The 27672-nt window shown below is 33.1% G+C and overlaps 3 protein-coding genes across 8 annotated transcripts in view; 2 read left to right on the top strand and 1 right to left on the bottom strand.

Annotated features, from left to right (window-relative positions):
- LOC123680373 (multidrug resistance-associated protein 1) overlaps nt 1–27672 on the bottom strand; it is a 140672-nt gene that overhangs the window by 79863 nt on the left and 33137 nt on the right. For all 6 annotated transcript variants that reach the window (XM_045618251.1, XM_045618250.1, XM_045618248.1 and 3 more), the window contains exons 4-6: nt 7008–7274; nt 2980–3173; nt 881–1075 (exon numbers count right to left, since the gene is read on the bottom strand). In XM_045618251.1, coding sequence (XP_045474207.1) covers nt 881–1075; nt 2980–3173; nt 7008–7274 — 656 coding nt within the window. The remainder of the gene's footprint in view (nt 1–880; nt 1076–2979; nt 3174–7007; nt 7275–27672) is intronic.
- On the top strand, nt 8569–10257 carry LOC123681084. The gene is made up of 2 exons (XM_045619294.1): nt 8569–9972; nt 10201–10257. The coding sequence occupies exon 1, from the start codon at nt 8629–8631 to the stop codon at nt 9562–9564; it is 936 nt and encodes a 311-aa protein (XP_045475250.1). The 5' UTR covers nt 8569–8628; the 3' UTR covers nt 9565–9972; nt 10201–10257.
- LOC123680376 (toll-like receptor 13) lies at nt 17178–27109 on the top strand. Its single transcript, XM_045618255.1, has 2 exons — nt 17178–17498; nt 24893–27109. The coding sequence occupies exon 2, from the start codon at nt 24906–24908 to the stop codon at nt 26790–26792; it is 1887 nt and encodes a 628-aa protein (XP_045474211.1). The 5' UTR covers nt 17178–17498; nt 24893–24905; the 3' UTR covers nt 26793–27109.

The following is a 27672-nucleotide window of genomic DNA, read 5'->3' as shown; positions in this document are numbered from 1 at the left end:
CTTCCTGATCAACTCAAGAACTTGAAAAATCTAAGAACATTCAAAAAGCGTTTAAAAGCTTGGTTGGATGGTAAGAACAGAAAGGTAATCAGTGACTTGATAAATAATAGTTGAGATCCCAAATACAAGACTGAAATATATAAGACTGCCCAGAACTTTCGAAACCGAATAAAGAAATGCACTCACCAATTTATGACAGATTATGCAACGATGACGACTTTAATGATTACCTGATTGAGACAGTATAATACAATTAATTATAAATATCGGATGTGAAATAACTTTTTACATTGTGCTTACGAATGATTTTTGTTTTTCTCCTGGTATTGTAATTATTTTCTTTTGAATTATCTTATGGAACATTTATTTCAGAAATTTTAATTAAGTTAATATCACATACAGGTCATACCTCATGTACCTCCGTGATGTAAAGTGTTTATTTATGAAATAAACTTTATTATTATTATTATTATCACTAATAGAGCATATTCCCCTGGCATAAGATGGCCCCCACGATCTCCGGACCTAAACGCAATGAACTTTTTCTTCTGGGGAGCCATGAAGGAACTCGTTTATGCCGAACCAATAATAACTCTTGAACAGCCACAAGAAAGAATCTCAGCCGCAGCCGACGATCAGGCAAATACCAGACGTTTTCAGTAAAGTACGAGAAAAATTTTCCTTAGCGTATTCCAAAGATTTATCCTAGGAATAATGCAGAAAAATCGAAAATGACCTCCATGTAGGGTCTTAATATATTATTTGAAGAAGGCGAAAATTGGTATTTGCAGCTGTGACAAGTGAAAGTCAAAGACTGGCTGTATATATTATTAACTATCAATAGAATTTTACTCTTTGAATGTTGAATGAAATAACTCACCTTAATATTTGGGGACTAACAAACGAGAGAAGGTCTTGAATGAGTTTCAAAAATGCTCCAAAAAAGAATGTTGATCCGAAGGATTTCACTAAAACTGATAGAACTGAAGCTTCTTTCTTATTTGGATTGTTAAAAAAGGCCACATTTCCAGTGTCTGATTTATAAGAAACGTTTGTGTCTTGAATAGGAGTATATCTGAAATTTGAAAAAAAAATTCCTTGAACACCAAACCAAAAGGTAAAACTATTCATAACGAACTGACTCACAATTTTATTTCAATTTCTATGGCATAATAATTTATTCATCCCTATTCTGTAACTTCAAATCGAATATAGAAAGTATGGATGCACCGGAATCGCTTCAAATTGTTATTCTTTAAATCAAGTAGAATTAATATCCATAGTAATTCTGCTCGAGTTAAAGAATAGCAATTTGAAACAATTCCGGTGCATTTCTTTCTCTAACGCCAAATGTAATTCGTAATGGCTATCCATATCAATTACGGATTACATTTGGCCATAGAAGAAGAATTTGATACAAAATACCAAATTTGGATGCGATAGAAATGAAACATCCCGATTTCTCAAATTACTATCCGATTCGTTCGTTTCTATTCGAGCAACAGAATAGGGCCAATTGTTTTGTTTCAAGTTTTCTATCCCTACTCTCCTAGTTAGTAATTAAAATGACATCAAGTAGTCCAAGCAGCTGCAAAGGATGTGTGGTTCGTTTAATTTCGACGAACCGGGTCGAACCATATCCCGGTTCAAAAGACTCGTTCAAATTCAATTGACCCAATGGTTATTTTCAGCTTACTAGCTCACATCGAATCATGTACGATGTGCGCATGATTCAAAGATTTGTATATCTGGTTCTTCCGTTCCTTGTTTTTTTCCTGGTTAAGAATGTCAATTTAATATCAGCTTTTGATATGTTAGTCGGTATGTTTTTAATCAGATCGTGAATTCGTGATAATGATTTATTCTAGACATAATCATAAACATAAAGGAGATTATCCATTATCATAAAGTTCGAATAATTGGCCGAATATAATGAATTCCATCTGGTTCATGAGATGATTAAGGACCTTTCGAAAAAAGTTCAAAAACTATTATATATTTCTCGTTCAAATTGACGATTCCGGACTATTCGAATGACTAATGACGAAGTAGAAATCATTAATTTATTTTTTACAGAACACAAAATTCACGAGTCTGACTAATTTCAACCAAAACTACGTAATGATCGTTACCTGTATCTATTCCAACCAAATAAATACAAAAGATCTGAAATCCCCAAAAATAATATTAACCCTAATTAATATACCTTCTTCCCGAAAAATACTTAATTCATTTCGATCAACTTTACAATGTTAGGTCTATTTAAAACCAAAAATTCTCAAAAAATAATGAACAATATTTAAGACCATAAAAACATTTTCAAGATATAATAATTGGTGTATCCAATCACAGAGCCCAGTTTCTGTTACTATCTATTATCTTTCTTCAAAACCAGGTGCCAAGTGCCGAGCCGATGATTCATTTGCGGAATGGATGTCTTTTATTACTACCATATATTTCTTTAGGGTCAATCCAAAGAGAAACCCATCTACCTAGACTCGGATAACGAACCATTCTATGAATCTTTGGGTCCTAGAATATCCTCAGATTGAATGAACTGAATGTGAAAGTTTGGCACATTTTGATCGGTGCGAACGAACGAATCATTTTCGGAGATACGACCAGATCGAACCATTCGTTCTGAAGACACGGGTCCTTTGAATCGTTCGTTCGTGAACGACACATCCCTAGCAGCTGCCCATTTCCATTCGGAAAGTGTTGCCGATCGTGCAATTGAGAAGAGCGCCGAATAAAATCAAGTTGAATCATTGTATTGAAAAACTCCATTTCGATGAAATTTCTCATTAAAAAATGTCATTTATCGCCAAAGGCTATTGATATAAATTTTTGATGATAATAATATGAAATGGAAATTAATTTTCTGATCAGTAAAACTGAATCGACTCATATTGATTCTATATCCAGGAAGCTTTCTGACACGAACTATGTAGTAGCACTTATTACCCAAAAAAATTTTACCCATAAGTTTTACGCAAGGTGGCCTGCCAGTGCTTGTTGAAAATAGGAACAACTTCAACAGCAGAGTCTTCTGGTTTTAAATCCCAGAGATCTTCTATAACTAAGGGTTTTCTATATCCTAACCAGGCAAGCTTATCAAACCAAGAGAAGAGAATCTTTGCAAGAAATCCACTTTCTTCTTCTGGACATGGTTTCTGTAATAGAATAATATTATTAAGTATAGTATTAATAAATGATAATAATATTAATAAAGGTCTTTATTTAGGAAAAATCAGAAAACGCATTGAACTACACTATTGAGAGGCGAGATTTAGCTCGCATAAATTAGGTTGAGAATATTATCTAGTACCGTACAATCAACCTTAAACCTTAACATGCGTCTACTATTCTTCCATCTAACCCTCCTCGGCCTAACTTACAAAACAAAACTCTTTACCATGAGCACTTAAACAATAATATAATCCAAACGCTGCCGCAAAATTGAAATAAAAATTTGAAATATCTCAAGACAGCAGACAGATTTAAAATTCAACAAGCAAATAAACGGAAAACGCCAAAAAAAACAGTCACAAGCATTTCCGGAAAGCTATTCGGTCATTAGCCTAGGCATAAAGCGGGTCGTTCCGAAAATTATTCATAATCATGTAATTCAAACTTATCAAGCGTAATGTTTCTATACTCAAAGTCTAGGCTATTCATGCAATTGGGTACTTGATAGGAGTAGCATTGAATTGCTGAAAAATTGATACCAATTTCAAAAGTAACTGCCATGTTGAAATTCTTCATATACTGAATGATTCTTTGAAATTTATTTCTGTCGTAACATTTTTACTAGTATTTCAACTGATTTTTTCTATGTATATCCTCGCCATCGATGAATAATTTGATTGTTTCCCAAAAAAATGGAGAATATATATTCATTTGAAGAAAATCTAATCGCCAAACTTCAACTGAAGGAAGACCAGTGAATATATTCCATACATTGATATTGAAATCAATATCTTCAAAGTACTATTCAAAAGACTTATAATGGAATTTAAAAGAATATGTCTTTCTCAAATTTATAGTCATATATGATATGATGCATAAGTCCAAATTTAATCAATTCACATCTAAAGTGGATTTTATTTTTAGAAATATTCAGTATAGCTATAATAAACATAGACCTGCCTTTCAAATACCCACGGCTTATGTTACCTCATAAGCAATTGTAATAATAGTATATAATAATATATATAGTTGAAATTATTCGTATGAAAGATTTCACCACAATTTGACTTATTCATTATAAATTCAACAGCACTGCACTAAAATTCTTCAAAAACGGATTGGTTATATTTTTTTCACTCTTCTGTCGTAAAAGTGTATATTTTAGATATTCAAAAAACACATGGAAATTTTTTAATGTCATCTGACTAACTTGGCTCTTTTTTCCAGTAATAAAGCCAATTGTGAATTATCTATAAGGAGTTTTTCTATCTGTTTAATACTGCTTAATAGTAGCACAACATTTACTCCAATCCAAGACTGAATTTAATTCCAAATTGTTGTTTCGGTTCATTCATTCATCTACTCTTCTGGCTCTATGGGTGATTCATGTTTATTTAAAGTTTACAATTTACGAATATCGGTATTCCTATTGATGACCAGATGAAGCTTCTGTTCTCTTTTGTAGTTCCATCTGCTGTCGCAATAGATTCAAATTCTCACGAATGAGAATGTAGTTATATAGTCCAAAAACTCTCCATATCTTCGGCGCTTGGAGGACTCCCTAATTTTGTTGACGTTTGTTCATTAAGTATTCTATAAAATTTCTTTTCGGAGTTTTCAAAAATCATATTGTCATGTTTTCGTTTATAGCTCTCATTGTATCTTCTCAGTCGTTCAGAGTATACACTCAATTTTTGTTTGAGTGTATCTAGAGTTTCTTGAGCACTCTCATTGTTGGCGTCGTAGTTTGCATGTCGCCTATGGCGATCCATAATTGCATCCACTATTTTTTGTAGTATTCTCGACGGAGAACCTTTTTCAAATTGTGTTAACCTTCCTATATCTTGTCAGAGGCTATGTACTTTTGCTTCTAGCCTATTTTGCCAATGTGGTTTGTTATGCTGTTTTTTCTGTGGTGGTTGCTCACTTCTAGGTTTTGGCTTCACGCCGAGCACTGCTGATATTGTAGAGGCTGCACAGTAGGTAATAAGATGCAATGACTCTAGGTTCTGGTCATTCGAAAAGAACGTTGGAATTATCTCTTTGTTCATTATGTGCAGAATATGTGAGAGTTTTTGCGATGTCTTCAGTCTAGGAAGAATTGGTCGTTTGAGAGGATCAGTACCCTCGAATTCTATGAAATATCTATTCATTGTAACAGATAATTGCTCTAATAGATCTCTTCGACTTTCTTCTCGGTTTTCCATAGTTGCAGTTTGTATATTCCGCCATTGCTCATCTCTTACTAGTGCCAAATCTCCGCTGTTTTGTTCCTCAGTATTAATTTGTGCATTGGTGTTGTGTTAGTTTTCAGCACAATCGTAGTTTTCTTCAATTGTCACTTCGTTGTTAGTGAGGTTCCTATTCTGTAGCCTCAGTTGGACTTCATTTTTTATGGTGTTAAGTCTCTCATCGGGTACAAGTTTATTTCTCAATATGACCCGGTATTGGTCGGCTACTCTTTGTTCAGAAACTTGAAGTTCGGGATAGTTTCTGTGGAATTCTGCAAACAGCTTTTGCCGGTAGCCTATTTTATCCTCTTCCATATTAGTTACTTCATAGTATATGCGCATGATCGTTTCATTTATCGAACTTGTCCATTTCATGCGTCTTCTTGGTAGACCTGCTTGGATGAGTGCTGGTTGGGGATCCTGCGCAGCACCTTCAGCGGTCGGAGAAACAAGTGTTATTCTTCTCCTAGAATGTTGAGATTGTGGAGGCGTAGCATAAACATTATTATTATTATTATTATTATTTGAACGCCCATAAAAATAATATGCTGCAGCATTCAAATATTCTGTTCATTCAATTAATATATTTACAGGTAATTCTAAATTGGAGGTCCAAATTGAAATGAAATTACTTGGTTTATTTTGAGAAAGTCCTATACATAACATGGACCCCAAAAATGCTTTATGTTTTTTGGGATTATTATATTAGTTTATCGAATCTTTATGAATCATTGCTACATTTGTCGGAAAAATAAGCACCAAAACTAATAATTAATTTATTCATCACAACTTACTAATGAAACGGTCATTTTTTAAAAACGTCCTGTAACTTGAGATCGAATCAAGTTATCTATGATCTGCTTTCTGATATCTCATTAAGATCTCACATTAACAACAACAAAAATCAACAAAAATGGTTCCACCAGATTTTTTCTGTGAAATTATTGTCACAGAATCTATCCGTCAGATTTTACTGAAATTTTGAGTTGAATTGTGTGGCGTAGAAATATGCAAATGTGTTTCTGGTTCAAGTGCTCAAAAATCAACTATACTACAAATGTGTTTATTATCACATGAAAATAGGCTAATTCCAGCCACACCAACCCTGACGTTGTTCATAAATGCCATAGGTATAAAAATGTCTATGAACTACATGTGAAGCCATTCAATGAAAACCAGGAAATAAAATAGAAAAGGAAATAACATAAAGTTAAAATGAAGCTTGTATACAAATATCAGTGCATGGGTTAAAATTTTAACTGAACGGTTAGTTTTCTCACGTGACAGAATCTACATGGCATGAACATACAGAAAGGTTTTTCAATTAAAAAACATTGATAATCTTAATGAATGTCTGAATAAACCCTAACAATGATAATATATCTTTTGATATAAATTATAAAATAAGATTTTCAAATTTGCAATCTAGAGAAATAAATGAATCATCAAGATACCACGATGTGACAATAAAGACTCCCTGAATGTTCAGTTTTTGTATATATATTTTTTTTTACAAAAATGAAATCATAAATTGAAAGTTTCACAATAGCAAAATTTAAGAAGAAATAATAAAGAAAAATACCTTACCTTAGATCTTGGATATTTTGTCACTCTTGGAGGCTGATCCACAAAACAATTCAAAATAAATATAACCAATACAACTGCATAATATACAATATAAATTATATATTCATGATAGGATATAAGATATCCATCTCTGTCACTGGCTACACGAATCTCCGTTCTAAGTTGAAATGCTCCACATACAACTAGGAGTAACCAGAATAAAAATTGCAGTCCTGATGTTCTCAAACCATATTTGCGATTATATAGGAGAAGCAATGCTGACAAAGCCTAGAAAAAGAAATTGTTCTCATTAGGTAAGGATGATATGGATATCACGTGAAGATCATTCTCAACTAAATTCATTAGTTATCAAATAAAATGAAAATGAGATATAGCATGTAAATGACGAAACGCAGTGTAGGTAGTATTGACGTCTGCAACTTGGCTTCTGAATGTCTTCCAGGAGTCTTTTTTTAAGCTGGTTCGATAATTAAAATGGAAAAATTCGATAACTATAATAAGTGACGTTTTCAGTCTGATTTTATTCGAAAACTCTACTTGACTGGTCTCTGTCCAACATACATGATAAACTATTTTCTTGACAGGGTTGAAGGTCAGGTTGTTGGAACAAAAACCACTTCTCAGACCATTGCCGACTTGTTTCGATTTTATTCAAAAATCTTCTTCAGGGCTCTATAATAAATTACAAGATTTTTTTTTTAAAAACACTAATAAATAAATCATGTTGGAATAAAATAAAATAATGGGACAATGGGACATTACAATTGAATAAATAATTACATGAATATCTGAACAGTACAATGCAAAAAAGGAATTTTTTAAAAAACGAATAGTGAGAGAAACACTAAAAACAATCCAGCCCAGCATACAGGTACTTGATGATTTTACAGAAAAAAGGGGAAACCAATTACTTACAGTCTATTTGCGGTTTTTTTTGTCAGAATCATGAAATATATGAAATAAATATCACTTTTTGACACCATCAAATTATAATCTAAAACGAACGAAATGATAAAACGGAAACAGACCACTCTGATAATACATATGTTATAAGTAAATAATGAATAATGTTTATATCTACATACATGACATTGACAAAAGCAAAACAACGGTAGCTATGTTAAGACAGGATTTTATTTCGAAAGCGATGAATATTTTGGATGATACCTCAACATATTGTGAATTAGCTGAAGATCCTACCAAAAAAGTTCAAGCAAAACTTAATAAGATAGTATACTCTTTATACAAAGCAAGAAAAATAGATGAAACCACTTATAAGTTCTTAAAATGTAATAATGGTTTATGTCCTAAAGCATACTTTTCACCAAAGATACATAAAGAAGGTTATCCTCTAAGACCTATTGTTGCTTATATTGGGAGTCCCCTCTACAATCTTACCAAATTCTTATCAAATCTATTGTCCTATGCCTTCGACAAAGATGAAAGATACGCGAGGAACTCTTTCGAGTTCATAGATAATATAAAAAATGTAATCCTCCCAGATAGTTATATTCTGGTTTCTCTCGATGTAACATCTTCATACACAAATATACCTATTGATCTTGCCATTACATTAATAGAGAAAAAGTGGAATCAAATCGAGCCACATACAACCCTATCAATGCAAGAATTCTTACAACTTTTCAATTTTTGTGTTGAAAATAGTTTCTTTATCTTTAACAACAAATACTATAAACAGATTTTTGGACTTGGAATGGGGAACTGTCTTGCTCCTGTGGTGGCTGACATTGTTATGGTAGAAATTCAAAAGATCGCTCTAGGCCGACTTTCCTTCTACACACCTATTTTTAAGAGATACGTGGATGATATCTGCACGTCGATACCAGCCGATAAGGCAGATGAGACCATCACTGTGGTTAACAGCGTACATTCACGATTAAAATTCACCATTGAAATCGAATCACAGGAGGGCACCTTACCTTTTCTGGACGTTTTGCTGATAAGACGCAGTAATGAAATGAAATATAATTGGTATCGAAAACCTACTTTTTCAGGCAGAGTTTTAAATTTTAATTCAAAACACACTATCACACAGAAAATTAATATTGTCAACAATTTGAAAAATAGAGCTCTGAAACTGTCATCTCCAGAATTTCACCAAGATAACTTGAACCAAAAAAAATCTATTTTACAGAAAAATGACTATCCCACCAAGATTATTGAAGAAATTATTTACAGAAGAAATCGAGAACGGATTCAAGACGAAATAATCGAAAACAAAAAATTTTACGCCTTGACTTACGTTGAGGGTTTATCTGAGCAGATCAAAAGAATTATTTCATCGCTTGGTGTCGACATAGCTTTTCGATCTGATAACACAAACAGAAAGCTTTTCTCAAGGTTAAAGAGTACAACTCAAAAAGAATTGTTGAGTAATGTTATCTACAAGATTTGTTGCAAGGATTGTCAATCTACTTATATAGGACAAACAGGTCGATATCTTAAAGACAGAATCTCTGAACATAAGAGAGATTCCCTCAACATACTCAACCCTCTAAAAAAAAAAAAAAAAGGAGAACAACACCGCTCTAGCTGAACATGTGTCAAATACACTCCATTCTTTTGATTTCAACATCGATTCAATAAAAATATTAGGACACCAAAAAATTTTAAAGAAAAGCTTACTACATGAAATGATCTCAATTAGACAAGATGAAAAATCCAATAACAGGAGAACAGACATTGAAAGTTTGAATACGGCCTATTACTATCTCATCAACAAAATAAAAAGAAAAATAACTTGAACTAATTATTCGAATTGAATGTCAATGTCATGTATGTAGATATAAACATTATTCATTATTTACTTATAACATATGTATTATCAGAGAGGTCTGTTCCCGTTTTATCATTTCGTTCGTTTTAGATTATAATTTGATGGTGTCAAAAAGTGATATTTATTTCACATATTTCATGATTCTGACAAAAAAACCGCAAATAGACTGTAAGTAATTGGTTTCCCCTTTTTAATGTAAAATCATCAAGTACCTGTATGCTGGGCTGGATTGTTTTTAGTGTTTCTCTCACTATTCGTTTTTTAAAAAATTCCTTTTTGCATTGTACTGTTCAGATATTCATGTAATTATTTATTCAATTGTAATTTCCCATTGTATATTCCAACATGATTTATTTATTAGTGTTTTTAAAAAAAAAATCTTGTAATTTATTATAGAGCCCTGAAGAAGATTTTTGAATAAAATCGAAACATGTCGGCAATGGTCTGAGAAGTGGTTTTTGTTCCAACAACCTGACCTTCAACCCTGTCAAGAAAATAGTTCATCATCAAAAAAGGTCTCAAACCAATAACTCATACATGATAAATATAAAAAATAATTGATAGGAAAAATAAAGGAACAATCTAAATCAACAATCTAACATTCTCCGCCGCGATGGAGAATATATAATTTTTCATCTTCATCCGTTGTCTCCTATCAGGTTCTGTATCTGCCTAAGGTGGTCCTGCAAGATGTCTCTACTGGTCAGCGATGTGGTTTCCGAGCACACTCTGATCAATTATTTGGCTTTATCTATCCAATCGCTGTTCTTCTCCAAGTTATCAGCGTATTCCTTGTGCTGGTTGTAATTGTTCTCGATCTTCTTCAACACGTGATATTCAATTCCACCTCGTACCTTGAAATTAATTGTTGCAGCTGGTTGCTCACGTGGGTTTCCATCAGTGATGTGATGAAGATTTTTTGCGGAATCGCTAAGTTTATCTATTTGCATCCTGCCGACCTCGAACTGCTCGAGTAGATCTTCGACTGTCCTCAATTGTTTCTCGTTCTGCTTTAAGATTTGCCCACAGGTTTATTTTCTGTTTTTTACCAGGATGGCTATTTGTTGCAGCCAATCGGAAATCCATACTCTGTAGAGTTTATGGTCACAATACTGGCATTTTCTGTCTCTTAACAATTTCCGTATTTTCTGTACATATAGTCGAATTCATCAAGAATATATTGACAATTAACCATGTCTTCACCTTGTTGAGTGGCAAAAATATTGCTTGCTATTTGTTTCAAGTTCTCGACTTTTTTCCACTCGAGTTCTTTTCACACCTAGCCTTTTTCTCGATTTTTTTTTCAACGAATTCTGTTCGTTTTTGATAAAAAGTGAAGATCTGGTCCTAGATTCAATATATCATTGAAATTGAGTCCGTATGACTTTGCAGCATTAAGAACTATACGTATTTCGCCTTGTTTGTTTTCACTGCAAATTGTGGCAGGTACCAAATCGTCTTTGATTCTTGAACGATTTCTTCTTCAGGTACTTTTCTTGGGTATCCTTTTGTTGGATATTCTTTGAATTTCTGACAATATGCTTGTCCAAATTTCTTGTCCCTATCCATCTTTCTCTCCTGGCATCTTAAACTGTTGAATGCCGTCGTCTCGCTTTCTGGGAATGTCAGTCTGTAATTTTTCCACAAAAGTCCTGTTTCGAAGCGATCTCCGATTCGTCGTGACATTTTTTCCATCCGATCTAAAAATGATCACGAATAGAAATATTGATGTCATTCAGAGCTAATCCACTTTCATCTAGTTTGAAAGATTCTTTTACAATGCCATGTAGTAGATCATGTTCGGTATCATTTTCACAAATATGAAAATTATATGCTGGTTGTATTCTCCCTCTGATTAATTGTCCATTTATCACTCAGCCCAATTTAGTCAAGGTGGCCCTGATTGGCATATACCTTTTTGGTTCTATACACTTTCTTGGCATTGTCAAGTCGTAATTATCCGAACCTATCAATAATTTTGGTTTTACATCTTGGTAGGACTTCACAGGAATATCTTGAAGATTCGGGAAAATTAGAATTATATCCTCCATATTAAGAGATTGTCTCGGTAGATTAAGATTTTTAACAGTTCGCACACCATATATTGAAAACATTCTAGAATCTTTGAAATCTCCCCTAATTTTTAGATCAATAACTTTTGAACACTCGTCTTTGTGAATCTGATTATTTGTCCACTGAATCATCAGAAGAATGATTTCACCGTCAACTCCAATTTTATCAGCAATGTTTTCATCCAGCAATGTAACCGTCGAGCCTTCGTCTAATAAAGCATAAGAGCCCGTTCACATGATATGCGCTCAACGCGCGTTTACAAGTACATGAATTTTCTTCGAAGCGTACACATGCCAACGCGCGCTTTTATGGAGCGCGCGTTGAGCGCTGTTCCAGCGCTTGACCGTAGTAAGCGCGCGTTGGCTCGCGCTTTGAGATCATAGATTTCTAATGTAACCCATCAGATGAGCCAATACCTCCTAGAAAAATCTAGCACTTGCACGAGCTGATAGATGCTAGAGACGTATTTACGTATTTTCCTTCGATCCGTTCGGTCAGAAATATTTCAAAATGGAACCAGACGCTCCTAATACTGAATTATTCATAGATGAAATTGAGAATTGTCCTGACATGACAAGTAGTGTATATTCAGATAAAAACTCAAGGAGACAGGCTTGGGAAGAACTCGTCATCATATCCTGTGAAGGAGATGCTAATGAAGAAAAAAAAATATATTATGTGACCACATAAAAATGCTAATGGCTCTTCAGTTAGAAATCTTGAGATACACTTAGAACAAATACAAATGAAGAGAAATAGTATCAAAATAACATTCACCTACCACTTAACAGCAGAAATCATCTATACTATATGGTTCTAAATTTAACAATAAATTAAATATCTTTTTCTTTAATGGTTTATAATTATTTATTTCTTTGATTTCATTAGGCTATTGAAGAACTTTAAACAACTGTATTCATGCTGCTTTTTGTGTTGAATTCAAATTTACATTTTGGAAAATTATATGATATTGTCCTTGTGTTATATTTATTTTTGATATTTTGAAATTTAAGGAAAAAACATTTATTTTTTGCATAAATAGTAGACAAATAATTTCTACATTTGATGTAATTTTGCGTCCGTTTGAAAATAAACTGGTGTAAACTTAGCAGACCGTTTCCAGCAGACTGTTTGACAGAAACGCCCGGAAGTACACGTCGGAGCATAACCATATTCGGCATGTAGATTACTATTAGCGATGTAATAAACTGTGGAAAAATTATTGACTTCCCTTGGGATCCAGTGCTAGTTTTTTCAACCCTTAAACTTCGAAAATTCGTATCTCCGGAAGTACGGGTCGGAGCATAACCATATTTGGAATGTAGATTACTTTTAGTGATGTGAATAAACTTTAAAAAAATCATTGACTTCCCTAGAAATCCAGGGGTTTTTTCCACCACCTTTTAGGTATTAATTCAGTAGTTGAACACTACGATACAAAGAAATATTATTATTTCTTTGTATAATAATAATAATATGGTTTATTCTGTAAGCTACAGGGTATAAACATATAATCACAGATAAGAGGCGTGAGCCTGTACGTGACGATATAACGTATAAGGTATCTATCATTGTTGAGTACGTTCCTAAAGTCGACGAAGTTGCCAACGGATGCTGGAATTTCTCTGTCTTGAAAGATATGCTACTATGTAACTAGAAAAAGTTACTCTAGTTCTATTTTCATAAAATGAATGTTTTTCTACTGAAATACATGTTTTCAATTGTTTTTCAAATACGCCTCAGTAAAAAGCCAGTTTTAATTGATGAATAATAGAAACTATTCGATCTATAATTACTTATCAAAACTTAAAAAAGTTTAATTTTCACCTAAATCTGATACTGAATCAAGATTCAAACCAAAATATAGAATACAAACTGAATTCGCAACGCGCGTTCAGCGCTTGGCAAGCGAGTACCATGTGAACGGTATACAATTATCAAGCGCTCATTCAACGCGGTGAGCGCTTGTCATGTGAACGTGCTCTAAATTGGAGTTTTCCCTTTCTGACCTTCTATGATAACAGGTAAGTGTACAATACTATGTCATCAGAACGAATTCTGTGAATGTGAAAGGATTCTTCTCAAGTATTCTCATTAACTATTCTCTGTGCTCTAGTAGTACAATCTGTGATTCGACTTGAATTAATATTATGAAGCACACCATGATGTTTCAATTTGCAACCATTCACTGAACATATTTTCCTTCTTCATGAAACATTCATTCTCACGATGATTTGGTTTGAGGCACGATATACATCATTTGTTTCGTGTGACAATTTTCCATCTATCAACCACTGTCATGTTTTTGAACAAAGAACAATTTTCCAATTGATGTTGCGTCTCAGAACACACCACACATTTTCTGGATTTTGACAATCCTTTCTTGTCATCGAATGTCGAGACAGTTTCAGATTTCCTTGAATGAAATCGTTCTGGTTTCACGGTCGGATTGTAAAAAAGACTAGCTGCTCTTCCTATCTCTTTCAACCATTCTGAAAACTCCAAGAGGGTAACTTGAGGAAGTTTGATAGCCTGCATAGACCATTGCTGTTTCAAGTTCAGTTAGATTAGATACAAACTCCTCCAATAGAATAGGGTTTTTGATGCAGACATCGTTATCGAGATGTTTCACAGCACCAACTAAATTATTCAAAGATGTAGCATATTTCTCAACTGTCTCAGGTGTATTATCTCTAGGAGTAAGTGTAGATCGAACTTGATAAGATATTTGATGATGAACTCAGGTCTTCCATATAGGTACGATATCAATAACATTTTCACCGATTCTCTTGCTTTGCCTTTCAAGTCTTTTCTCAGTCTGAGAAGATTTTCGACAATTTCAAACCGGGTCTTCATTCAGAATCTTCTGTTGGACTAGAAATGGTATCTTGAATATCTGCTTTTCTAACCCCTACGGATTTTTTAACATTACCGGTGGTTACCCCTTGTTTAATATATTCTAAAGTTAAAGTAAAGAATTACCTCTATTTCTAGTCATTGTCTCGTCAAATCACATGTCTTTGCTCGAATTCTGCTGCTTCGGCGTGGAACGTTTTCAATCGGGATACTTCTCGAAGTCTCGGCAATATCACTCATCTGGTTTACTCAAATTTTCACACTTTTTTCTATTAAGGAACGAAGGACCAATGTTGACGTCTGCAACTTGACTTCTGAATGTTTTCCAGGATTCTTTTTTTAAGCTGGTTCGATATTTAAAACGGGAAAATTCGATAACTATAATAAGTGACGTTTTCGGTCTAATTTTATTCGAAAACTCTACTTGACTGGTCTCTGTCCAACAAACATGATAAATATAAAAAATAATTGATAGGAAAAATAAAGGAACAATCTAAATCAACAATCTAACATTCTCCGCCGCGATGAAGATTATCATTTTTCATCATCATCCGTGGTCTCCTATCCGGTTCTGTATCTGCCTAAGGTGGTCCTGCAAGATGTCTACAGGACAGCATGGAGAAACATGAAAGAGGCCTATATCCAGGAGTGGATAAGGAAAGGGTGACGAAGAAGAAGAAGTTGTTCTATCCATAAATTTCATATTTTCAGGTAAAAATTTCATTGGAAATAGATAGTGCATTATGTATCTAATGCTTTAAGGAAGTGACAAAGAGAAAACTGCCACTACACTTCGTCAAAAAAGTATCTCTCTGCTTTATTTGAATGAGGAACAATTATAATGCGGAGCTAATGCAAATGTCGTGCTTCATTGCTTGATATCAAACAATATAGAACCTATTAAAATAACATTGTTCAGATTTGAATGTTCATACACTCACCGGCAAAAAAGTGATAATTCTGGGCTTGTTCTTTTTTTAGAAGGTAGTCTTAGGTAGTAGGGCCACTTGAAAATTTCAATGTTCACTTCCTGGAGGCAGTGTCATACTCTTCTGGTTATATGGGTGAAATAATCTCCAACAAATGGAGCAAATAATACGAAACATTCTTGTGAAATTCCCTTATATCCAGTCTGAGATTTAAACTCGAAATCTCGATTCGTCTTGGAACAGCAGAATAGTCCGAATTTTAGTTCCATTACTTTGGCGTCGGATAGAACAACGTTTTTCATGAAGAAAAGTTTATTTAAACATATATCCTAACAAGCTTCGTTTTCGAGATACAGGGTATTGAAGATTTAAAAAAATATATAATTTATGACTCTATTATGACATCCATTGTTCTAATTTTAATGTATTGAAGTCAAGATGATATGTAGTGTTTCGAATTAGGTAATAATCACCAACAAAATTATCCAGTGGCGTAGATATCAATATGCGATAATCCTTTTCCTATTGAAAATTTACACCACTGTCTTTTTTTCGAGAAAATTATTCCATTTCTACAATCAACAGAGTTTTACTAAAAATAAAGGTCTCCTGAATTATTTTCATAGAATCTCCCGTTTTCGAGGAAATTTAGTACAAAAAAATCACTTCTCTGAATTTTCCAATTGATATACACGAGAGAGTGTAATTTTTTCTTGAAAAAAATCTGAATGGCTGGTTTTTTTCATTTTTTCATCAGAATGTGAATTTAAAAATTGTTGGAATTCATCATCGAAATAATTGAGATACGATTGATAAACCTTTCAAATAAAGTGATATAAAACAACAACTATTAATTTTTTGTGGAAAATCTGCGAGTTCATTCTAAATTGCAATACCAAAGTTTCTTCCAAAAATTGGAAGAATCTATCAAGCCATTTCCGCACAGAATTAAATGAACCTGCACTGAAGAACCTAGAGAGAAGAGTAGTGTACATTGATGAACATTCGAGGGCACACTCTTTTAACCGTATCTACAACTAATTGCAGAGCATCAAAATTATCAAAAAATAGGAACAGGATCAGATCATTCATGAGATCGGATTTCATCTGCAGTAATAGGACATAATTCCCAAATAATGAACTAAAATTGTAATATTTAATTAATATTGTATTGTACAAACTACAGCATAAGTATAAATATGCGGAAAAAATCATTGACGTTTCTTGTCTGAATTGATATATTCAATGAAAATTGTTAATGTGAATGAAATTTCATATGAGGCTTGAAATTGTCATTCGGATTTTTGCATTAAATACATAGTTATCATTTCGACTTTTGTGTCTCGTTGGAGAATTCTCGATGAGTTGAAGTTTGAATATTGTGAATGATACGAATTCATCATTCTTGTGAATGATCAAAATAGAAACAAAAAAGTGATTCATTCCGCAGAGATAAGTCACGTGCATTATCATAATATAATAATAATATATAATAATAATAATAATGTTTATTCATTCCGAAATACAAAAAATAATGAACATCAATTCTATCTTAATTAATGAATGAACAAACATAAATCTCCCACAAAAGTATGACACTTGTGCGTGGGTTGTGATTCAAATTATCTATCTACTTCCTGATGTAAGTTCAATTACAGTATGGCTCTTCTGGTATCAGTTGAGTAATAAATTCTCCAAAAGTTTAAACGAAAATAAATCATTAATTTTCAACGTTTTTACGCCCAGGATAAAACTTCTTAACACTGATTACAATCATACCTCTTCTTGGTGTTACGATCTTCTCGTTACCGAGTTTATTTTCAACATACAAATAAGGTGGGTTTTTAGTTATAATATTGTATTATAGTGGATATATATACTATTTTTAATAAGTATATATTACGATGAACAGCGTTTGAATCAATGACAAAACATTTATTTATTTGACATTCATTACAAAACAACTGACATTAGATTAAAACTACTACAGTCCATTCAGGAATTATTGACATCCCGGGTGGCTTTGGAAAATCGAAATTAAGTTGGTACTGGCTCATTCAGTAACATTTTGAATTGCAGATTTCGGGTTGGCATTGGAAATGTCATTGACAGGAGGTTAGATTTCAGTTTGTTTGTGTTATTGGTTTTGATCGAAGAAATTTTGGAACTTAAATGTTGTATCAATTAATCAATTTCAAACACACATTGATTAGTTTATTTGAGTATTTCTCACAGTACTGTTTGAAAAAAGAAGAAGGCAAGTCATCACAACCTTGATTATTAGTGGAAGAAAACCTGTGCAATACGATTTCACCTTCAAAGAATCATTGAATGATTTGATTGTTACCAAAAGCCGAGCGAAAAGCAACCAATATGAATGAAATTTGACCAAAAAGCATCTGGATTTTAATCAATCAAAAACAACATTACATAAACTCAATTGGTTACAAGTTCAAAACAGTTAATAAAAGGAAAATTCTTATTGATAAACGAAAAATATAATAAGTTGAGTACGATTTTATGGTGAATACAAATTTGCAACAAAATGTGAAATTCATTTATCTGGAGGAAACTTGGTTATTTGAAAATGCCAGCATTATTCAACAGTAGACTCTAGAAAGAAAACAAAATGTTTTTCAAGTATATTCAAGGGTAAAAGTAGAAGGAGCACTATTTTGAATGCTGGATATTTGGATTTTTACCTGGATGTTTTGTTTTGACAGTGGTCATCATGAGGATTATATGAATCTATGAAGAGAGAATTATTTTATAATTGGATTGCTAAACAAAGTCTTGGCATTGCATCTATAGTTTTTTTATATCCTATATTGAAATTGAGTATTGTTATATCTGTTTTTTGTTCTTCAATGAGTAATCCGGAAATCTAATAAATTCCAACTGCTTTATAGAATTTTTACTAAGTATTCAATCGAAAAATATATTCAGAAGAGTAACTTCAAGAATTTCTTCACCTCTTACCCACTTGAAGATAATAATAGAATGCAATAAAATTTTAAAATTCACAAATTAAAAATAATTTCATGCAAAAATGCTTTTAGTGAGCGAGTTAAAGCTGTTATGGGCAAAATAATTTATGTAATTTAACAGAAACTAGTATGAAAGCATTTCAATAAAAAACAGAAAACTCGAGTACAAATAGTACCTAAATTTTTCATACAAGTTTAATCAATCATTCATATCATGAACAGTTTCAATAAATAGTGACTTTAGAAAGTAATTTACACATCGTCTGATAAATTGGTTCCAATTTTGAAAGTTACAGTACAACTGTGATGTCATCAAAATTTTTCATATACTAAATGGATTCTTTGAATTTTATTTCTGTCTTATTATGATATGGCTCTTCCATTCACTAAGCTACATTATTCAAATTTATCAACCAGTTTTTTCTATTTTCTTCACCAGTTTGGACACCACAGTTAAAATGATCCATAAGAATTATTTGATAAGAATTTTGCAAGTAGTTTGGTATCCAGTGTCCATCAGTAATGCAATAATTTTTGAAGAGCCTTTGGCTAAAAGGAATATGCATATTTCAATGATCTTCAATGGGATTCTTTCTTAAATGAATAGATATCTCTTCATTGGATTTCCTTGAAATGAGATAGCATTTCACTATATTTTTACGTCACATAATCTGAATTTCAATTTATGAAATCATGACTGTATGCGTCCCTTCGTAATAACCGTAATTTCGAAAATTCAGGATCTTTCGGATACAAAAATGATGAAAATAATCTGAACTGGTTATTTCTATGATGAACCATAGCAATTTTTAGTGATATTTTTGTAACCAGAAATAAAGCCGCGACTAGACGTTCATGGCCTACTTCGATGTCAATAATTCCTGAATGGACTGTAGAAATGAACGGATTTCTAACACCCTCACTTAATCTAATGGCAAAAATGAATCAGAATATAATTATATCATTATGGAAATAAACTTCATTTTATAATTTTCAATCCTAATTCATGAACACAAAATGAATGTTTTGGCTTGAATAGGGATTTAGTCAAGATATCTGCTGGCATATCTTCTGTCTGTAGATAATGAACAGAAATTTCATTATCCTTGGCAAGTTCTCTCACATAATGATATCTGATAGATATATGCTTCGTGTGGTTGTGGAATAGTGGATTGTAAACTAACTTGTTTGCTCCTTGATTATCATTGTAGATATTAATGGTCTCACAGTCTTGATACAACTCTGTTAACAATCCCTTGAGATATACTGCTTCCTTTGCTCCCTCACACAAAGCCATATATTCAGCTTCTGTAGTACTTAGTGCAACACTTTTTTGCTTTCTGGACTGCCAACTAATAGCTGCGTTGGCGAAAATCATTACCGAACCGGTGTACGATCGACGATCCTCAATACATACACCCCAATCGGCATCGACAAATCCTTGAATTGACTTTCCCGTCTTTTGAAAACATAAGCAGTAGTCCATAGTTCCTTTAAGATACCTCAAAACTCTTTTTGCTGCACTCCAGTGCTCCTTCTTGTGACAATTATTAAATTGACTCAAAAAACTTGTAGCAAATAATAAATCAGGGCGAGTGCAAACTGATACATACATCAATGCACCAATCAGCTCTTGGTATGGATACAGGGTATCATTTTTATCAGCCTTTTCCAATTTCAAATTTGCTTCCAGTGGAGTACTTATCGGTTTTGAGTCTTCCATTCCAAATCTCTTCAAAATTTGTTCTATGTACTTCTTTTGGTCGAGACAAATATTTATTTTTGTTCGCGTGATCTTCATTCCCAAGCATTCTTTTATTTCACCAAGATCCTTCAACTTGAAGTTTCTTCCAATTTTTTCTTTCAACTTTTGAGTCTTGCTCTTGTCTTCCGAAAAAATATAAAAATCGTCTACATGAAGAGCAATTATAACTGATTTGCCTTCATCATTCTTTATATAAACACAGGAATCATAGGAGCATCTCTCGAAACCAATACTCAGCAAAAGATCATTAATTTCATCATTCCAAGATCTAGCTGATTGTTTCAAAACATAAATAGCTTTCTCAAGTTTACATACTTTATTAGCCTTTTTTGCCTCACTGAATCCAGGAGGTTGCTCCATATATATTTTTTCCTGCAAACTTCCATTTAAAAATGCAGTAGTGATGTCAATATGATCAATCTCCCAATTATTTTCTACAGCTAACCCGAACAATAGTCTTTAGTTGAAAGTCTAACCACTGGTGCAAATGTTTCTTCATAGTCTCCTCCCCATTTTTGAGAAAATCCGTTTGCTACCAGTCTAGCTTTATGACGCTGTGTTCTGCCATCTGCAGATTTCTTCAACTTAAAAATCCACTTACATTTCACCACATTTTTTCCTTCAGGACGATCAACAAGCTTCCATGTCTCATTATCAGCTAAAGCCGTCAGTTCTTCCTCTATTGCTTGCTCCCACAGTATTTTATCAGACCTTGAAAGAGCATCTGCAATATCGACAGGATCGAAAGGGTTATTTTCCGCAAAAAATGAATATTCCATATCATCATATCTATTTGGTCTTCTTTCTCTTTCTGGATACCGTCTTCCATTTTGAGATTCAACTGTGATTTCATTCTGATGAATTTCCATCTCATTGCTAAAAATTTTCTTCAGATATGCATTCATCATTCCTTATGTTATTAAGGTTTCCTTCCACAATTCTATCCTCATTTAGATTTGAAAGAATCTGAATTTCCCTCGTTTCACATTCTTCACTCAAAATACTATTTTGTTGAGTATCTTGAAAATTTATTCTTTCTGACTCAATGAAAACTACATCGCGTGCTTTAATAATTTTCTTAGGATTTTTTATGTCAAGCAACCGATAACCTTTTGAATTTTCACAGTATCCTACCATCATATATTGACATGATTTAGGATCCATCTTCTTTCTAAAATGTTTTTTCACATGAACTTGAGCTCTGCAGCCGAATATCCTCAAGTGAGATAAATCTATATTTCGATTCTACCGAACTCCCTCAGGAACCGCATTTTTTTACTGCTGCAGTTGGAGATCTATTCTCGAATCTATTCTTCAAGTAAATTGCAGTGTTCATAGCTTCGGCCCATTATTTCTTGGAGAGATTAGCATCAAACAGCATGCATCTTGTTTTTTCAATCAATGTCCTGTTTGTTCGTTCAGCCACCCCATTTTGTTGTGTATACGGAATTGTTGTTTGATGTATGATGCCATGAGTTTCTAAAAATTTCTTAAAATCGGAATTAATATACTCAGTTCCATTATCACTGCGAATGCACTTAATCTTATAATAGGTCTGGTTTTCTACTAAGCTTTTGAAAATTTTAAATTTGGATAAAACTTCATTTTTATGCTTCAGCATGTACTCAAAAACCTTTCTGCTAAAATCATCTACGAAAATCAGGCAATATCTAGCACCACCCCAGGATGAAACTTCCATAGGTGCTGATATATCTGTGTGGATAAGCTCTAATAGCTCACGAGCTCTTTTAGATTTCTTTGTAGGAAATTTCTGTACCGTCTGTTTCCCTTCAAGACATTTAATACATACATTGTCGTTTTCTTCTACATAATTTACTCCTGTAACCAAACCTTCTTTGAGCATTTTCATTCCTCTCCGATTCAGATGACCTAAACGTTTATGCCATCTCCATGAGAGATGGCATCTGAAGTTACTGCTGATAGTGCCCTCACTGAATCAATATATTGATCAGCAACGTATAATCCATTTTTCAAACTGGCAGTAAACTCAACAGTTCCTGTTACATCACAATCGGATTCATCGAAAATTTTACAGCCCACCTTATCAAATAAAACTTTCTTTCCTTTTTCGGTCATTTTACTAACCGATAAAAGATTTGTAGAAAGATTTGGTACATACAATACATTGGAAATATTTTTCGTAACCTTTTCCCCCCATATTGATCAAAGTCCATGGTTACGTTTCCTATTCCATTAGATTGAATACGATCATTATTTGCAATGGAAATATAATTTTTTGATTCCTCAATGAAGTCAGACATCTATTCTTGATTCATCGACATATGAGATGTAGCACCTGAATCAATGACCCAATCTGAAGTTGAATTCTTTGTCATCATTGCAGTTACTAACAATGTGCTATTAGTAGTTTTCCTTTCTTTTCTGGAATTGTTTTTCACCTTTGTATCACACCTTGCTTTAGGGCAATCCGGCTTTTTATGTCCCTCTTCTCCACAAGAATAACATTTGATTTTGAATTGACCATATTCACCGTCGCCATATTGTTTTGCGACAATACCAACTACCCAGTGTTCCCAACGAAGAAATATTGAGTTTACTAGAAAAATACCGCTAATATCAAAAATACTATCAGTCATAGAGATTATTCTTCCACTGACTATTTCCAAAAATGGAGCGAAGCCTTCATTTATACACTCGGCCACAGTTAATTTGTTCATAAAACCGTCTTTCACTAATGTTTTTATTTCCAAAAGGTGAAATTTTTGCGAAATATTGTCCCAAACAAGCCTATGTGGCGTAGCAGCCAGAAAAGGTACACATAAACTTCACTTATAAACTTTATATTGTGGAATTTTTCTAGTAAACTCAATATGTCTTCGTTGGGAACACTGGGTAGTTGGTATTGTCACAAAACAATATGGCGACGGTGAATATGGTCAATTTATTTGTGATTTTCCTTTGGACATTTCTGGAATGTAAAGCTGCTCCTCCAATATCTCTTTCTTCTTGGGATGATTTTCTTGCATCTTCCCCTATCAGCTTCGTTTTCACTTCATCTGATGAAAGCTTTAAATTGTTATATGTTAGAGCCATAACTAAAGGTTCATATTCCGAACTTAGTCCATTCAGCATAACAAAAGCCTTCAATGGTAACACCAATATCAGCAAGTTTGTACACTGTAGACATTATATTACCAATATATTCTTCCATTGAATTGAAGTCAGTATGTTTGGTTCTGAAGAGATGCCTTTGTAAATCGAACTTTCTGTTCATATCCTTCGATTCGAAAGCTTTTTGGAGATTGTCCCATGCTTCTTTGGATGTGGTAGCCTTACATATATGTACGTAACAAATAGGTTTTACACATAAACCTATTTTCGCTATTTTCGCTAAAGCCTCATTACCAAGGTCTTTGTTTAAGGTATTTGTATTGTTCATTGGTCCATTGGTGACTATTTCCCATAAACCTTCCAGCATCAGACTCATTTTCATGGCAAATTTCCATGATGCGTAGTTGCTATGTCCCTCTAATTTGTCTATATTTGGAACAGACGAAGAGACGACTGGAATAGTAGTGAATGTCGAAATAGAATTAGTATTCTCACTAGGTTGTGTCATTATATAGAACTGTTTGCACAAAATTCAAAAAATTCCAAAACAACTTCTTCAAATTCTTCCGCTGTCGAACATCGGCGCTGGGCCCATAACCAGTTATAATATTGTATTATAGTGGATATATATACTATTTTTAATAAGTATATATTACGATGAACAGCGTTTGAATCAATGACAAAACATTTATTTATTTGACATTCAGTACAAAACAACTGACATTAGATTAAAACTACTACAGACCATTCAGGACTATATACTACAGTTGACGTATTCTCACTCTTGTTCAAATTAACTCCAGTTATTGTTATAGTAATTTTTTGTGTCGAAGTGGCGATGAGATACAATTACAAAACCCGCACAATAATCGCTTGCTATGCCGCATAGATCTAAGCGCGAGAACACGATCTTTGAATTTAGAAGGCAAAAAATTCAAACAAAATTGGAAAACTTTTATCATAATCATGAAATTCGAAACAAACATTCCTACGATGATACAGAATGCAATACTTTTTACCACAAAGTCCCAGCGCTGATAGATACCAAGTTATGAATTTTTGAATTTCTTACTTGGATTTCGGAACGAATGATCCCGTATTCAAATCCCGCCTCTCAACATTCGTTGACCTTTTTTACTTTCATAATTTTATATATTTTTCATCACTTGTTTGGATATTTAGAGTTGAAGGAGCAAAGAATAAATTATAGTGTATAAAAATTTGAAATTGAATGGATTTTGTATTATAGCCTCAAATACAAAAATGAATGAAAAAACAGTACACATATTGAACCGTGTTACGAAAGTTCTGTAGTCGAGTATCATTGATCTCATTAATATATTCGTCATTGAATTCATCACATAAGAATATTGTTTAACTTACAGGGAGTTTCATGCAATGATGGATTTGAGAAAGGGATGGATATTAAATCTATACAGTATGTTATTCATTAATTTTGATTCGTTCTTAGAATCATTTGCCAAGGAATGTGCTGAATGCGAGAACGAATGTGCTTTATTGATGACTATTAATGAATGCTATTGCCAACGCACAGTGTTCTATCACACAGATCGAAGATGGGACGGTTGGCGAGGAAGATATACAGAGGTTGCAGCAGGCGTTTCACATGCATATGTAGATTGTTTCAATTTTGTTATCAGTGAAGGTTTCCTGCTTAGTGGCAGCACTTGCCCTGAAAACCCCTGCCAACATATAACCTTCTTCCACAGTAATATATCAACAGTACCTTTCAATTTCTTCAAAAAAGCATCACATTTGGTAGAAATTTATTTGAACAGCTCTGGAGTTCAGAATTTACAAGTGGGTGCCTTCACAGGCCTCAACGATCTCCAAATATTACAACTGGAGTCTAACCAGTTATCAAAGATAAAAGCTGGTTGTCTGACCACTTTATCAACTCTCAAAACACTAGATTTTCACAACAATAAATTGAAAACGATAGATGATGATGCTTTTATTGGCTTGATCTCTTTAAAATACCTTGATTTAAGCAAAAACCAACTTACTTCCTTAGCACATCAGCTATTAAATCCATTGGTGAACCTCATGTACTTGATATTATCGCATAATTTTATTAGTGTTTTGAATTTCAGTATTGAAAAATTAAACAAGCTAGAATCTCTATACTTGAATCATAATAGCATAGAAACTATCGAGGAGTGTATTTCATATTCCAATGTTAATTCATTATACTTGCAAAACAATGTTATTTCTTCTTTGAAACAATCCTGCTTTCCCTATGCAGTTTCAAATTTAAACCTAGCTTACAACTATCTCAGTAGTTTGGACTTTTTTGGAGATCTTAAATCCCTGAGAACATTAAACCTGTCTAATAATCAGATAAACAAGATACCAATAGATGCGTTCGAAAAATTAAGCAACCTCCTAAAATTGGATTTATCACAGAACGATATACACCAATGCAAAACTGGAATTTTCAGCGCAGTGAAAAACATAGAATACCTAAACCTCAGCAGAACAAACTTGAATGACACGGGTCCACATGTTTTTATTCCATTGAACAACCTAAAAATCCTAGATATTAGTTATAACAACTTGAACCATTGGAATGAGGATTGGTTGATACATTTTGATCATTGTGAAAAAGTATTTTTGGGTGGAAATAGTTTTTCTTGCGAGGACGTTTCTTCTATGTTCAAACAATCAAAAATGAAGAATTTTTCTCTAGTATATGAAGCAAATTATACGGTTGAAAATATAAACGGTCTTCCATGTGCATATATTGAGGCAATGTCAAAAAGTACTATTTTAACAACAACTGATTCTTTTGTTTCGAATTGGAAAAACTCGAGAACACAGATCAACAATCTCTCAGAAACTCTTGAAAAATTTTTGTTACACCATTCAGCAACAGGGCAAACGAAACTCGAAAACTTGAAAGAGAACATAAAAAGCTCCCTCAAATCTTTAAATAACTCAATTAAATTTGAATTTCTCAGTTTCAATAAAACCTTATATGAATATTTAAACATGATGGGAAACAATATGTCCAAAGGTGACCAAAGTCTCGAATATGAAAAGTCCATTACTAAAAACGAACATCCTTTTCTAAACAATTCTATAATAATTAACATGGAAAAAAAAATAGCATCCTCCTTGTCGCAACTCAGATTTTTCATTGTTATGGGATTCTTAAGTTTTGCCTGTTTATCTGCTATTGTGAAAATTATAACCTGTTGTTTAGCTACAAGGAGAATAAACAGTTTTGAAATGGGTCAAGAACTGACTTTTCTATCGAGATGAGAACGAAAACATATTTTGGTCCTATTACCCGAAAATGAATGCAATTACCACCTATAGTTTTATAATTGTATTTATAATTTTCTCTTAGTTAAGTGATGAAATTCTTTTCAGTTTGTTTCAATATTAAGAACATAATCAGTTCATTATTTTATGCGTTTTTAATATTTATTTGAAGAAAAATGTTAATTTTACATGAATTCAATGTTTCTTATTTTTTCCTCTGTCATGAAATATTATTATTCTTATTAATAAATTGAAATATCCATCCACAAGATGTTAATATTAGTTGTTAATATCAAATATAATAATATATCAAATTTCTTAGTGTTTCTAATATAATATAACTCCAAAATATATAAATAATATAACTCCAAAACATTGGAACCTTGTTTGCAATCCTCATCCCTAAAGAACGTGTTTCAACTGAAATTGCAGATGTAATTTCAGCTGTTACTGTCGGCCCGTTTGAATGTTTTATGATTTTATTACCCTTGTTATGGCTGTTATTGGTGGACCAGAAAGGGCAGATTTTTATGGAAATTTTTCTATCTGAAACCTTTTCCGAGATCTGAATTGGACAAAGGACAGGCATAATATGTTTCGTGTTTCAACTAAAATTGCAGATGTAATTACGGCTGTCGGCTGTAATTGTTACTGTTACTGTCGGCTCCTTTGAATGTTTGATGAATTTATTACCCTTTGTTGTTGTTTGGGCAATTTTTTTTGGAATTATTCTATCTGAATTTTTTTCCGAGATTTGAATAGAAAAAGAACAGGCATAATATGTTTCGTGTTTCAAAACTGTCGGCTGTAACAGTTACTGACGGCACTCGGCTCGACCTAATCGTTTCAATGTTTGATGATTTTATAACCCTTTTTT

The sequence above is a fragment of the Harmonia axyridis genome, chromosome 5 (genome assembly GCF_914767665.1).
Source record: "Harmonia axyridis chromosome 5, icHarAxyr1.1, whole genome shotgun sequence".
In the NCBI taxonomy this organism is placed as follows: domain Eukaryota; kingdom Metazoa; phylum Arthropoda; class Insecta; order Coleoptera; family Coccinellidae; genus Harmonia; species Harmonia axyridis.
This window is presented reverse-complemented; position numbering and strand designations above follow the sequence as displayed.

Excerpts from the sequence above, each read along its gene's own strand:
- LOC123680376 (XM_045618255.1), top strand. The coding sequence starts at position 24,906 with ATGATGGATTTGAGAAAGGGATGGATATTAAATCTATACAGTATGTTA.
- LOC123681084 (XM_045619294.1), top strand. The coding sequence starts at position 8,629 with ATGCAAGAATTCTTACAACTTTTCAATTTTTGTGTTGAAAATAGTTTC.